This window comes from Trichechus manatus, unplaced genomic scaffold (assembly GCF_000243295.1).
Source record: "Trichechus manatus latirostris isolate Lorelei unplaced genomic scaffold, TriManLat1.0 scaffold00148, whole genome shotgun sequence".
Taxonomy (NCBI): domain Eukaryota; kingdom Metazoa; phylum Chordata; class Mammalia; order Sirenia; family Trichechidae; genus Trichechus; species Trichechus manatus.
This window is the reverse complement of record NW_004444084.1, coordinates 2,061,864-2,077,973: the sequence shown is the minus strand read 5'-3', so window position 1 is coordinate 2,077,973 and position 16,110 is coordinate 2,061,864. Positions and strand designations below refer to the sequence as shown.

Here is a 16,110-nt window from a genome sequence, read left to right as displayed (position 1 = left end):
CTTCCTGCATGTGATTTAAGAGAAGTCCCTGGTGATACAGACAGTTAATGTGCTTGGTTGCTAACCAAAAGGTTGGAAATTTGAGTCCACCCAGAGGCACCTCTGAAGAAAGACCTCATGATCTACTTCTGAAAAATCAGCCACTGAAAGCTCTGCAGAATACAGTTGTACTCTGATACATAATGGGGTTGCCATGAGTCAGAGTCAACTTGCTAGCGACTGGTTTACTTGTTTTATATGACATAAATTCTGTGAGAATGGAGACTGTTTGAACTTTTTTATATTCCAGCTTCCCACATAAATCTTTTGTGTATCTGTCTACTTCCATTTCAAACTTGAAAATTAATTGTGTGGCTTTATAATTAGGAAGTAACAACTTAAAATGTAATAAAATGTTTATAAAGCAGAGGAGACAAGGATGCCTTTATTCCAAACATAAAATACTTTATTTTCTGTAAAAAGAATGACACTAATGATTGGCCATATGTTCTTGAAGTGCTTTTCCTATGGTGGAGACTGGTGTCTCTTGTCTCTTTCTCTCTTGAGAGGAGGTGTTGATTCCTAAAACTGCAGTTCAGGATTAATGCCAGTCTTATACGTACTGTGGAAAAGACCTTCTCTCTTTGCTAAGTGAATTAGTCCACATGAATCTATAAACCATGAACTTGGCCTTCCTTAGTCCTCATAAAACATTACAATATAACATATAAAATATATGCCAATAAAGTTATACATAATAACTGTGCATCAGTAATTCCTGAGGTTAAATAAAATACTGAAAATTATGTAGTTCTTCAGGAAAACAGCTTCCTTGGGCTCAGAAAATATAATTTTTCATTCAATGGTTGGTAACAGTTGGTCAATTCTTTCTGCATTTGAACCAGCTGTTAGCTTTCAGAAGAGTTAAAACACGCTTAGTTTTTGGATCAAATTTGTATTGCCTTGTCCCATGGAAGAAATAGAAAAATCCTAGAAATAAAACAAAAGAGAATTATTATAATATAGAAGTAGTTTCTAGTTTTAACTTGTGTTCTCAAAAATCCCAAGTCATTTGTGAACACAAATATTTTTGGCAGTTGCTGTTCCAAATAACAATCTTGATGCTATTACTATGGCAAAAAAAAGGAGAAAATACACCTATATTCACTTACCATCTTTCTTGAAAACAGCATCAACTTTATTGCCAATTCCAGGAAAGTCATGAGCTATCATTTTGGGATAACCTTTATCCATGGTTCGTTTATATTCATCATACCTGGTAGAGAAAGAATTAGTAGTGTCAGAACCTTCTGTTAAACCTGTAGACGTTTCGATCATTACGGGGAGTTCCCCAGAGGGAATTGAATAAGAAATTTTAATTTAACCGGACATTTGTAAAACGGAGGGTGGAATGAAGTGAGGTAGGCTCTTGGGTAGACTATCAGATCTATAAGGTCCTTCTGAACTCCAACATCTAATTCTAGTTTTCCAGTAGGTTCCACACTATGCCCTATTAAGGGGAAACGTTATGAAAGGTAAGTTCCTTTTGGCTGAAGTAGCTCTATAAAAATGAATGCCCTCATTTTTGCATTTTCTTTTTAAAATTCAGACCCACAACCTCCCTGGACTCCCAGGACAGGTATCACATGAAGATATTTGGTCAATAGATTAAATGGATGCTGGGATGGCTACAGCCATCCACAGAAAAGGCAGCCTGTCATAGCAACATTAGACTCACTTTGAAATGCACAGAACTTTCTTTCTATGTACAAAGCACTGAAACCCTAAATTTTTCTGCAGTCAGTCTTTACCTCCAGTACTTGTCAGCAACAAAGAAGTATGTTTTTCCAGTATCTTCCTCAGAAACAGCAGCATCGATATTCTTTACAGTTTTAGGGAAGCCAAAAGATGTGTAGATGTCCTTGGGGTATCCACGAAGCATGTTCTGCCCCTGAGCAGCCCAGTACTTATTACCTGTCAATCAAGAAATGGTCATGTAGATATATTGCTTAAGGCTCCCATAGACAGAGGAGACCTGGTGGCACAATGGTTAAGCACATTTCTAGTCAAGTTCTTGTTTCACATGCTGGAGCAGTGTCCTGACTTCACATTAGAATTGTCTATAGGGTCGCTATGAGTCAGAATTGACTCAATGGCAACAGTTTTTTTAGGGCAATTTTTTAAAATACTGATACCAGGATCCTACCCAAGACCAATTAAGTCAGTATATTTTTTAAAGCTTCCTAGGTGATTCTAATCTGCAGCCAAGCTTTGAGAATGACTGGTTTATGGAGTTGAGGGCTTCTTTCTGAAGCCAGGTGTTGAAATGACTAGAGTCCATTGTGCCACCTCAGTGATAGAAATCTTCTCCAGGTTGCCCATGGGCTGTGGAAGTTCACACCAATGCTATTCTAAGGGGCACAGTGTAGTAATGACTCACAATCTGTAATGACCTTCAACCCTGAGACAAATCATTGCATCTGACTGGAATAAGTTCCAAGTACTTAAACTTATGCTGTGTCCAGATTCTCTGTGTTTATACTCAGCAAGACCTGCACTACGTAAAAGTGGCCTTATATCCTGAAGTCAAGATTGGTCTGTTCGTACAAATATGCTTACGTACCCTTCATGAAAAAGCAATTTGAAACTGTTTTCGTGTCATGGTATAAGAGCTAGAAAGCCTTTTTCAAAGTTTTTTGCCCATCCCAACTGTGTTTAACTTTTTGCCTTGAGTGTATGACTGGGTCAAGTGTCGTAATGCTTGTCTGCTTGTCCTCAAAACCAGGTGCCTATCATTGGATTGTGTTTCATTCTGATAAAACCAAAGAAGTTTGTTCCATTCAGTTCACAAAAATTTAACACTTCTCGTACTTTATGTGCTTATATATTGCCTGGAAATCTTGTTAAATTTCAGATTTTGTCAAAAAAGTTCTAGGGTAGGACCAGAGATTCTGTATTGCTAACAGACTTTCAGGGAATGACAAGGCTGCTGGTCTGTGTGCCATACCCTGGAAGAAAGTCTGCAGCTCTTCCACCTGGCTCTCTCCCCCGCTCTCAGAAAGGTTCTTTGTATTAAGATAAAAACCCATTGCCATGGAGTCAACTCAACTCATGGGGGCCCCGTGTGCTACAGAATAGAACTGCACCATAGGGTGTCTTGGTTGTAAGCTTTATGGAAACAGATTGTCAGGCCTTTCTTCCACAGCACCACTAGGTGGATTTGAACCCCAACCCTTAGATTAGTAGACCAGCACAAACTTTGCACCACCCAGGAACCTTGTGTATTAAGGTAGATCTTAGGAAATCACACAAACCAAAAATTTCAATTCCATAGTCTATAGAATTGGCCCAGATCTCTCAATTTTACTTGTGAGTGACAGCCTCAAGAAATATGGGGTGAGTTTTAAACACAAGGAGTCCCTGGGTGGTGTAAACCAAAGGGTTGGAGGTTTGTGTCTACCCAGAAGTTGCCAGGAAAAAAGTTCTGATGATCTACTTCCTTAAAATCAGCTGTTGAAAACCCTATGGAGCACACTTGTACTCTGACACATATGAGGTCGCAATGAGTCAGAATCAACTTGAAAGGCAGTTGGTTATCGGTTTTAAATACATAAGCAATCTGCACAGAAAGCATTCATAAAGGTCCAGATTCATAAACAGATAGGTCCGAAAATTTGTATTTCCAGGCATTAGCTTTCTACTTAAAATGACTCAGAAATACAGTATTCAATTTGTAATTCAGGTGATGGACTCCCCTTGATTTGGTAAGTGAGACTGTTAGATTTTCAAAGGTCCAGGGAGAGAAAATATCCAATACCATCTTATATCTCAGCCCAAAACCTCATGGGAAATTAATCCACAAAAACAGTAAAAAAATATGCAGAAACATTACCTTTGAAAAACCGGATTTCATCTCTATAAGCAAGTTCATAAGCAGCTTCAAGTGTATTTGGCAGACGGGGCCAGAAAACAGAAATGAAATTGAGCTCAACTTCCGGGTAGAAAAAATTTATACGCATGTAGAACCTGATTTGAAAAAAAGAAAAGAAAAAAAGGCTTTGATCTAATCGCTAGCAATTTCTGGTGGGTGTTCAGCTCTTTCCTACTGCTGAAACTAGTAGTGTCCTAGTAAATGTTTAACATCTGGCTTAAAAAAAAAAGTCCTGCTTTGGAGATACGTGGTAGTGCACCATTGTATAATACCCCACTGTACAAATAACTCAAGAACATAGACAAATAATAAAATGTAGTAAAATAATTAGGAAGCAATGAATTTTGATTATTACCTTTGGTTTTAACATAATTTATTTAATTGTAAGTTTATATAATTTAATTTATAATAATGGCTTTGTTAACAACTGGCTCTTAGAAATGGAACAATCAGCTCTTAAAATTTAGCATTGAGCTTTGGGAAGCAATTAGGAACCAGCTTCAGCACACCATTGGTTGGAATACAACAGTAATACCCCACATTTAGTGAGCACTTAACAACACGCCAGGTCCTGTGCCTACATCATGCCTCACCTCACAAAAACCCTACAAAAGACGATTGCTCCCAGCTCACAGATGAGAAATTGAGGTCAAGGAGGCTAAGGGAGCTAGTATCTAAGGTCATGTAGCTGGTAAGAGGCAGAGGTTAATTTTAAACTCAGGTATGATAGCCACTCCCTTTGTCGTCCTTTCGTTGGGAGTTTATTTAGTTGATTCTATAGTCCATAGAGACTGGGTTAACTGCACAGCACAGACTGCCATGGGGCCAACAGAGGAGTTTTCCAGACTCCAGAAGGCCTTCAACAAAACCACACAGGGACTGGTGCACAGGAAAGAACATGGCCTGGCCATCAGGAATCTGGCTTCTAGGTCCATCCTGCCTCTGCCTGCCTCTGAAACCTTAGGCAAGTAACATCTCAGATACCATCTCTACGCTTCTGAGTCTTCATGACACGGCAACATTTAAATGACCTCAGTGTCCTTTCAATTCCTGTAAATCCTAGTTCTGGTCCTGTCCCATGGCGTAATCCTTCAAATACTTGCTTTGATAGGCATGCCCTGCTACCTTGAGAGCTTTGCTTTAAACCCAACAAAAAACAAACCTTGACACTTCCCAGCAAGGAGCCACACCCTGAATGGTTTACATCCAGCATTATCTTATTTACTCAAAAATAGTAAAGAAGAGAATGGATAGAAAGCATTAGGAGTCAATTTCCTGCATTCTGAGATAGATATGACCCCAAAGCCATAGATCACCAACCACAACTCTTCAGGAAGGAAGCCTCCTCTCTGCTGAGGGGAAGCGAGCCTTTCAGACTGCCCCGACTTTCTGTGTGAGGATGATTTTCAGCAGTACTGATCTTTATGTGGACTGCATCATTCAGAAAGAGTGTATTATTATTTTGTTTGGTAGGGAGAGCATGCCAGTCCCTGTATGTGTGGGAATCTCAGAGTTTTTGAATCCATACCCTGCAGAGGGAGACCTAGGATCCTTCTTCCAGGAGGAGGGAAGTGCTACGTAGTGACTACCCATATCTGCTCAAGGGGGGATCCACATGAACTCTTGGGGATTCTCCCAGCAACTACTACTTCTCTTCTCTGGTCCTCCAGGGGACAACAGAGACCTGTTATGGCCACAAGTTTTGGGAGGGCCATCTTTTGCAGCATGGAAAGGATAAAGCTTAAAATGTTGCCTTGCCCTTCCGGGCTGCAGACTGCATTACCTTCATTGGGCTGATGGTATTATGAAAAGGACTCATATCTCTGAATAAAGTTTATCACCATAAACAGGTATAATGAAAAAGGTCCTGGAGTACAGTTCAGAAGACCAATTTCTGCTCTGTCACCAGTGACCTCTGTGCCCCGAAAGAGTCTTTTCTTCTCTCTGTCTTACTTTATTGATCTGCAGAATGGGATTATATTAACAGATCTTCTACTGCAATGGTATTTTTTCTGAGAATCAAATGACATAATACTTGTAGGAAAATAAAGTTGCTATAAGTAATTATATTGTATTAATGTAAGCTATTACACCTACATAATTATAAATATAAACAAATATAAGGTAAATAACATGTGAAGTAGTGGTCCATAGAGTTCATAGTAGTGAATGTTGTTAGTATTACAAATACAGAATACAAAGAATAATTGATGTCTTACTTGTCTTTAAAGAACATCACTTCTCCTCGAATTGTAGTTATAGCATCAAAGGTGAGCTTACTATCACATGCTTGTGGGGTCACTGGGGCTATTGGCTGAGTGGAATCTGGGGAAGGTCCTAAAGAAACCAAAAGACCTGGAGTTAGTTTAGGCTGGCATTGAAAACTACATAAACAATGAAAGACAGCTTCTTAAAGAATACGACTAAAGGTTGTTCTATTTGAAATGGGTATAAAGGTCAGCAGCCTCTTATCTGTGGTGTTTTTCCTTATACTTACCATAAATGGCCTGGATGCCATTGACATCATCCTGAGATAGCTGAACATCACCATTGAAGAAGTAGGTTGGGTACATTAAAGCCCCAATATCAGTAGAATGAGACAGTCCAAGGGAATGACCTAATTCATGAGCCGCAACACGATACAAGTTGTAATCTAAAAAAGCCAACAAACCCACTTGCAATTATTTGAAATATATTTCATCTTTGAGTCATTTAAGTAAGAAGTAATCTATACTCTATAAGGAGTAATGCCCACATTTTCAAAGGGAGGTATTGAAAAATACATACAACTTTTTTTTTTCCTGAAAGCAGGAGGAATGAATTTACTAATAGTGAAGAGGCAGGTTAAAGTCTCACTATGATTACACTGATACAATTAAAAGACAAACTCAACCGACAATAGATTGGTCAATCTTATCACCAATTAGATAGCATGTATTATTTCTCAGAGAATCAATAAATTTCTATTAATATTTTTCCTTATTTACAAAACTGAAAAAACCTCCCTTCTTTTAATTTCCAAGTAATCTTACTACTACTGTTAAATTTTGGTGTGTCCCTCTAGTTACAAAGAGTCTATGAAGATACCCACAATAAAACATTAAGGTTTTCAACATTTTCTTAATAGAAGTTTTAGAATGGCGTACTTATAGACAATAAAATGTTGTTACTAGCAGAAGTAACCTTCTCTTACACTTTTTTAAGTGTATCATTAATTTTCTAAGTGACAGTAGAAAAATGCATATTTCTATTAATGCGTTCTTGCAGTTAAACCAACCAATATTGCAACGAACTGTGAAGGGGTGGGGGGAAGATAGAGGCAAAACTGGCTGACTTACTTCTTAAATCGTTGGTCCACCTTTCATCTTCGTCAAAATGAACATCCCCTCCAATACCTGGGCCTGGTTGAAAAGCATGAGCTAGGTTTCCTCCAGGTCCTTCAAAGGGAGAATTGTCATGATGATCTGCAAAAAACAGAATTCAGCAAAGGTCCCTCTTGGTTCTTGTTTAGGCTAATCCAAGAGGGCAAGCATAGCTTTGTTAAGAGGCCAACAGACTTCCATCAAATGTGATGTAGTTTCCCTCCTTAAAACTATAAAATCAACACTCCTCCTAAACAAGGAATTCCAGCTGCAAGCTGAGGAGTTTTAGAAGCAAGGTGAAGTTAAGACAAGAATACTTTCATGATACATATAAGAAGAGCTTACCTCCTGACTGAAAAGATATCATTATGTCTGCTTGACCCTCAAAGACTTTGGTGAACTTCAGAGGTGTGACATTACTCCAGAGTTGAAAGGCTTTCTCGATTGCACTGTCCACATCTGCGTGAGACATATCAGGTGTGTAATTTTCAATCCTTAAAATTAAATAGGAGAGAATAAAGACAAATTAGACCTTGTTTCTTCCTGCTTTGATGGGAAATAGCATTGACACTCCGCTCCTCAGTCTGGTACCTGTAGGTCAGGTGTGTTTTCTCCCACTGAGGATGTCCCTCAGTGAGGACAAATTGAGCCACATCGGGCACCCCACATCTGGGCTGCTTCATCACATTCAGGGTTTCAGCATCTGGCTTCCCAGTAATCTTCAGCCCAAAGAATTCCTGCATTTGCTTCAGCTTTTCAACCACTGGGCTGTTCTTCCTCTTCCTTTCAATTTGGTTACCATCATTCTTCAGGGTGTAGTAGTTTTCCAGGTATTTCTGGTAAAACATAAAATTATTGAAACACTGGATGGGAAATCTTTCTCATTTGAAAAAAATAATTGACAGCAGGAATTTTTAGCTGAAGAAAAGAACTACTTTTAAAGTTTGTGTTTAGATTTCATGATCCTTATTATCCTTATTATTGGTGAAAAATGCAAATTCAGAGTAGAAACCTCCCTACCATTAGTTACTATAAAGTGGGAATTATAATTTGTAGAGCCAAATTTGCATACTGTTCCTTTCATTCCCTCTCATCTCTAAATGGAAAAAGAAGGTCTATGCCTGGCTAGGTACATTTTTGAGGAAGATGCTGTTTCTGACATGCAAAAAAAGGTTTCTCTTTAGAGGAAACACATCCTTAAATAAACTTTATACTACTGTGGAAAAATGCATGCAATTTCTTGCATGTGAAATTCAGTATTTACCTGCACCATCTCCACATCTTGATCTTGTGTTTTTGAAGGCGCTGGGAAGCCATGAGACCCTGTACCCCAAAGCAGCAGCAGGAGCAGAGGAAGGCTGGGCAAGCTGGCCATTGTTTTCTTTCTGTGTGCAAGACAACTGATGGCTCCCTACCTGCCTGCTGCTCCAATATCTCACTGATGAAGCTCCCGGTTTATATATACAGTCCTTGCACTTCCAGGAAGCCAAAGGCTGTCTGACTCATGTTTCATAACATCCTCTTGATTAGCATAAACAGCCTGAGCAATCTTCATGATTAACCTCCAACAGGATATTAATTTCACCGTGTTGCAATGTCATGATTAATATCTAACAGGACCTGTGCAAAGGAGACACACTTCACCATGTAAGTAGTTGTTTGCTCCATTTCATTTCTATTTTATTTGAGAAAGGCCTCTATTACATACACAAGTCACAGAGCACACCATAGTCTTTTTTAAAAATGAACTTTGCAAACTTGATTCTGCTGGTCGTCAAGTGCTCCTGGATTCTGAACATACCATGCTCCCAGGCAGAAGGCAGAACTGCTGACTTTGTGTACCTTATGGCTGCTCAGCACCTATACTGATTGAAGCTCAGCTCCTCAGGCCGAACTTAGCAGTGACTCTCCCAGGTTCTCTAGGATTCCCTTCTGCTTTTGCTAAGCCAGCTGATACAGTATTTCAATAGCACTATAGCTTCCCTTAATCTTCACTCAGTCCCAAGATTTGAGAGCCTTGGCTAAGAAGCCCCCTAGTCTGCCAGTGGAGTAAAAGATAACTCCCTGCCCTGTCCTATAAACATCTAGGACAAATAAGAGCCCTTCTCTGAAACCTGTCAGAATGGGCCAGGTAATAGGTGCGCATCAGCGGAAGAATGGATAAACAAATTATGGTATATTCAGACAATGGAATACTATGCAATGATGAAGAACAACAATGAATCCGTGAAACATCTTATAACTTGGAGGAATCTGGAAGATATGCTAAATGAACTTAGTTGCAAAAGGACAAATATTGTATAAGACCAGTATTATAAAATCAAGAAAAGGTTTAAACACAGAAGACAACATTCTTTGATGGTTACGAGGGTGGGGAGGGAGGGAGAGGGCTATTCACTAACTAGAAAGTAGACAAGAATTATCTTAGGTGAAGGGAAGGACAGCACACACTACAGGGGAAGTCAGCACAACTGGACTAATCTAAAGCTAAGAAACTTCCTTAATACAATCAATCATGTCAAGGGACAGAGTAGCAGGGCAGGGGTCTGGGGACCATGCTTTCAGGGGACATCTAGGTCAATTGGCATAACAAAGTTTTTTAACAAAATGTTCTGCAACCTATTTTGGTGAGTGGTGTCTGGAGTATTAAAAGCTAGCGAGTGGCCATCTAAGATGCATCAATTGGTCCCAACCCACCTGGGATAAAGGAGAATGAAGAACACCATGGACACAAGGAAAGTGTTAGCCCAAGAGACAGTAAGGGCCACATAGACCAGAGACTTCATCAGCCTGAGACCAGAAGAACTAGACGGTGCCCAGTTACCACAATGACTGCTCTGATAGGGAACACAGCAGATAGTCCCTGATGGAGCAGGAGAAAAGTGGAGTGCAGAACTCAAATTCTGATGAAAAGACCAGACTTAATGGTTTAATTCAGACTGGAGGTACCCTGGAAGATGTGGCCCCTGGGCTCTCTGTAAGCCCAAAACTAAAACCATTCCTGAGGCCAACTCTTCAGACAAAGATTAGACTGGACTATTGGTCAGAAAATGATACTCGTGAAGAGTGTGCTTCTTAGCTCAAGTAGGTACATGAGATTAAATATGCAGCTCTCTTCGGGAAGCGAGATGAGAAGGCAGAGTGGATCAGGAGCTGGTTGAATGGACACAGGAAATCCGGGGTGGAAAGGAAGAGTGTGCTGTCACAGTATAGGGAGAGCAAGTAGGGTTACAAAACAATGTTATGTATAAATTTTTGTATGAGAAACTAACTTGAATTGTAAACTTTCACTTAAAGCACAATAATTAAAAAAAAAAAAAAAGAATGGGCTGGGTAAGGCAGGAGCTGGCCACAGACCAAGTGTGAATTGGGTTCTTATTTTTAACCATTCTTGTTCCTCTCCATGTGGGCACATCTTTGTCCCGTGAAGGTAGGTGACATTTATGCATTCATTCAGGTATTTCTGCAATCATCCATTCAAAATATTTTCATCTAGCACCTTCTGTGCACCAGTTACTAAAGGAAAACCAAACCAAAATTGTTGCCATTGAGTTGATTCTGATTCATGGCAACCCCATGTGTTACAGAGTAGAAATGCACTGCATAGGGTTTTCAAGGCTGTGACCTTTCAGAAGCAGATTTTCAGAGGCACCCTCTGGGTGGATGTGAACCTCCAACCTTTCAGTTAGTAGTCTATCAATTAACTGTGACATCCAGGGACTTTAATTACTAAAGGAGGGGGTGCTAATTAGTAAACAGATATCTCATGGCATATATATATGTGTATATATATATATATATAGCTTTAACAGAAGTCTTGACTTATCCAAAGTTCATGACTGCAATCATGTATAATCAAACCAGCTGGCACCACTCACCTAGGTGGTAACTCACTCCATCCTAGCCAAGTGGCCAACCTTTACATTTCAAAGGACTTCAAGCTGAAGGTGATCTTATATATAATCAATCATTAATCCCTATCTTTCCTTTGCTCTCTATGTATATAGACCCCTCTCTCCACTTGAATGGCTGAGTGCTTTGTATTTTTACTTAGTGCTGCCCAGCTCCAGCTATGTTATTCCTCAATAAAATTCCTCTTCTTTCACTCCTAAAAGAGTATGAGATTTTCTTCTTTGACATTTCTGGTGTCAGAATCGTGATTTCAAAGTACATTATCTTTGACAATCTCTGGGGCATCCAGGCAAGGCACAGGCACAGTACCTGCTGAGCCACTTTGGGCTCTCTGCTTCTGTGAATTCTTGGGAACTGATTAAGGTAAAAATGCTCTCAAATCTGAGCTCTGCTCCCTTACTTTAATAACTCTTCAGGTATTATTGTGGATATGTTTTGGTTCTTGCAAATAAAACTTTGTTTCTTGTTACTGTCATTATAAAATGGGGAATGTCATGCCTAAAGGAGATTTGGATTCACCTTCTGGGACTCCTGCACACTACATGAACAAGCAAGCGTTATGGTCCCTTATCATACATGTTCTTGTCTCTGGCATAGCCTCAGTGAAGACAGTTTGGAAATTTATTGACCACTTTGGGGTTCTTTTGATCTCTGTAAGTTAACTTTTATGCACAGTAAGTTAAGAGAACCGAGGCTCCCGGATTAAATAGCCCCAGTGGGATACCTATTTTGATTGGTATGTTGAGACCTCTAAAGACATCAAGACAGTAAAACTGCTTCCCTGCAGGATACTGTCTCTAAATTAACTAAGCAGAATAAAGAATTACAATGTCACATTCAGCTCCCACCCTTTCTGCTCGCTTGCTGACTGGTACTTCTTTATACCCTTCTTTGCTTTCCTACTCTTCAGATAACACTTTATCTGAACTTCTCCTTTTCCCTAAAAAAAAAAACAGCAAATAAACCCTTGTCTGAAATATTCTTTAAAATTAGCCCCAGCAGTGATGTTGAAGATTACCCTATATCACTTTTGCCCCACGGATACACTCATAATTATGTAGCATTGTGAAAGATTTTCCTAAACTCTGTGAGGACCCCTACAAATTTTCTGAAGAATTAAAAATCCTTGTTGAAGCCTACCAGCCTGGGCTCCTGACTTATATCACTTTGTTCACATGATCACTGGCCCAGGGGAAGCCCAATTATGGCTAGAACAGGCAGAATGGGAAGATGTCCAAGGTTAGCTTAGCCTTAAATATTGATAAAACAGTCACCAAGCTTTTGGAAGACTTTTGAGCCATTAGTAAAAAAAAATACTGGAGACTATCCCAGAGGCCTTTCCTCTACTAATTTATTGGACTAAAATTCACAATTGTAAACAGAATAAAGATGAAAGTGTTTATGACTGCTCAAGAAGTTTTCCCAACTCTCTGGCCTCACTTTGACTGCACTTGGTGTCGCCAGTGCTTTCAATGCTGTTTTCATATCCAGTCTTAAACCTGAGACTTCAGCACTAATAGTAAAGCAACATCAATTAGACTGGGATATAGCTCTTATTGTTGAGCTAATCAACATAAGTTACAAACTTTCTCAGACTCTTGAAGCCAAAAGTTTTCTAGGGCTAACAAATTAATGGCCCTTAAGTTGTAATAATTACAATCCCCTAGTCAAAATAAAAGTGCTAAACATTCCAGTGGCACAAAGGTGGGTATTTGTCACTATAGTAAAAAACCTGGCCATTGGAAAAATGAATGCTATATGCTAAAAAATAAACAAAAGACTGACATAGCCCACCCTTAAAAAAAATCCTACAATCTGATTCAGAATGAAGGGGCTCTTGCAACAAAACCAGGACTTTTCCTGTGGTAGCTCTTAATCCACAAGGATAAAAAAAAAAAAAAGTAATTTATTTGTTAACAGAGAAAACTTGCCAATTTTTAATTGACACTGGATCCACCCAATCTGCTATTAAGCCCATCTGTTTACAAAAGCCCTAGCCAGAGTACTAAAACTCCAAAAGCAGTGGTGGTTACCAATCAAGAACAAAAGTTGATCCATTCCCAACCTGTTTTGATATCTCTTGATCCTGTTGAAGATTTACACCATTTTTTTTTTCTTTTTGCTCAATTCTGGTACCACTGTCAATCTATTGGGAAGAGATATTTTATCCAAATGAAATTGCCATTTACAACTTATTGAAACGGGGAAGTATTATTGAGTCTGCCTGATATCCGTAAGTCAACAGAGATAGACTCTGAATTAGACAATATTCAGGAAGAAGAAGCCATTTGCTGTATGCAAGTGCTTGTCATGCCTCATCAAAATTCAAATCAGCCTAGTTCTCTCCCTTCTGACACCTTTTCCCTAGTTCCTGAAACCTTATGGACCACCACATCCACAGATGTAGGTCAAGTTTTTTCAGCTGAGGTGACTCAAATTCAAATAGGTTTATCTAAACCTCTGCCAAAAAATTTCCCAGTAGGTCATGGAAGCCCCATAGACACATCCAAACTCCCTGAGGGACTGAACTGCTGGACGGAGGGCTGTGGGGACCATGGTCTTGGAGAACATCTAGCTCAATTGGCATAACACAGTTTATAAAGACAATGTTCTACATTCTACCTTGGTGAGTAGTGTCTGGGGTCTTAAAAGCCTGTGAGCGGCCATCTAAGATACTCCACTGGTCTCATCCCTTCGGGAGCAAGGGAGAATGAAGAGAACAGGATACAAGCAAAAGATTAGTCCAAAGGACTAATGGACCACAGCTACCAAGGCCTCCACCGGACTGAGTCCAGTACAGCTAGATGGTGCCCAGCTACCACCACTGACTGCTCTGACCAGGATCACAACAGAGGGTTCTGGACAGAGCTAGAGAAGGATGTAGAACAAAATTCTAACTCACAAAAAAAGACCAGATTTACTGGTGAAGTTATCTCCAAGGTTCACCGTTCAGCCTGGGAGTGGACAGCCCCAGAAAACCAAATGGGACTAATGAGGTACAGTAGTCCAGTGACAAGGGCCAGAAGGCAGAAGGGAACAAGGAAGCTGGTGATAGGGAACCCAAGGTTGAGTAAGGATATTGTTGACGTGTTCTGAGATTGTCATAGGGCAACATGTGTAGTAACTGTTAAATGAGAAACTATTTTGTTCTGTAAGTCTTCATCTTAAGTGAGAATAGCAACACAATTGGAAGAGTGTAGTCAATGTCACTGAATTGTGCATGTAGAAATTTTTGAAATGCTGTATCTTTGGTTATGTGTATTTTCACCAAAAAAAAAGGTTGAGAAGTTAGAGGGCTGACATGTTGTGGGGTTGTTAACCAATGCATAAAACAATATGTGTACTACTGTTTCATGAGAAACTATTTGTTCTGTAAGCCTTCACCTGAAGTACAAAAAAAAAAAAAAAAATTTCCCATTATCCACTCAAACAAGAAGCAAAAGAAGGACTAACTCCCATTATACAAGATTTCCTTTCCAAAGGTTTAATTGTCCGATGTACCAGCCCTTGTAATACTCCTGCTCTTCCAGTTGGAAAAAAAGAAAAAACAGATAATAGGGGATGCAGATTTGTTCAGGATTTTTGTGCAATCAACCATATCGTTATTCGTAGATTCCTGGTAGTTCCTAATTCTCATTTATTACTTTCCAATGTTCCTTCAAATGCAACTCATTTTATGGTTGGGGATCTTTGCAGTGCCCTTTTCAGTATTCCTGTGCATTCTGAAAGTCAATATTTGTTTACTTTTACCTGTGAAATCAACAATTTATCTGTATTGTAATACCCCAAGGATTTACTGAATCTCCCACCTATTTTTCTCAGATTCTGCATGAAGATTTGCAGGCTTCACAATTTACAAACAAATCTACATTGCTGAAATACTTTGATGATTTGCTAGTCTGCTGAACCTCCCAGCAAGCCTGTTTGACAACAGTATAGCTTCATTAAAACATCTGGTTGTTGGTGGACATAAAGTATCCAGAAAAGAATTACACTTGGCTCAGCCTTCTGTTAAGTATTTGGGCCACCTATTTCTGCAGGAGGCATCTTTATTGATCCTAAATAGAAAGAAGCTATCCTTGTCTTTCCTATTCCTGAAACAAAGAAACAGCTACGCGGGTTTATAGGACTCAATGGCTATTGTTGAATCTGGATTCCCAATTTTGTTGTTGTTGGTTCAACCTTTACACAAATATTTTAAAGCCTCTGAGCCAGATTCATTCCAAATTTCACCAGAAGATCAAGAGGTTGTAGTTCAATTAAAAGGAGCTTTAATGAACATGCCCACTCTAAAAACCAAAAACCCATTGCCACTGAGTCAATTCTGACTCGTAGTGACCCTATAGGACAGAATACAGCTGCCCCATAGGGTATCCAAGGAGCAGCCAGTGGTTTCAAACTGCTAACCACTGTGCAACCTAAATTTTCCCTTATTTGTCCATGAAGTATCTGGAAATGCTCTAGGCATACCAACTCGAAAAATATGGAGGACAACAGAGACCGATAGGTTATCAAAGCCTACAACTTGACCTTGTAGCAGGGGATACCCTCCCTGCCTTAGGGCTGTGGCTGCTATTGCCAAACTAGTGGAACCCACAGCAGATATAATGCTGGGGATTTTTTTTAGATGTCTATGTGCCCCATAGAAACCCTGGTGGCAGAATGGTTAAGTGCTACAGCTGCTAACAAAAAGGTCAGCAGTTCGAATCCACCAGGTGCCCCTTGGAAACTCTATGGGGCAGTTCTGCTCTGTCCTGTAGGGTCGCTATGAGTCAGAATCAACTTGATGGCAACAGGTTTGGTTTGTTTGTTTGTTCGTTTGTTTTAATGTGCTCCATGCTGTGTCTGCTTTACTTAATTCTACCTTGACACATCTTTTCTGCCAGCAGGCCTACCTCCTATGAAGTTCTCCCCCTGGCTGCATCC

General features: G+C 39.7%; 1 protein-coding gene across 1 annotated transcript; it reads right to left on the bottom strand.

Moving 5' to 3' along the window:
• Positions 1-367: 367 nt before the first annotated feature.
• Positions 368-8,684, bottom strand: MMP1 (matrix metallopeptidase 1). Its single transcript, XM_004385857.2, has 10 exons — positions 8,537-8,684; positions 7,864-8,108; positions 7,618-7,766; positions 7,249-7,374; positions 6,408-6,563; positions 6,130-6,247; positions 3,872-4,005; positions 1,791-1,953; positions 1,152-1,255; positions 368-969 (listed from the first exon to the last, which is right to left on the bottom strand). The coding sequence occupies exons 1-10, from the start codon at positions 8,645-8,647 to the stop codon at positions 860-862; spliced, it is 1,416 nt and encodes a 471-aa protein (XP_004385914.1). The 5' UTR covers positions 8,648-8,684; the 3' UTR covers positions 368-859.
• Positions 8,685-16,110: the final 7,426 nt, after the last annotated feature.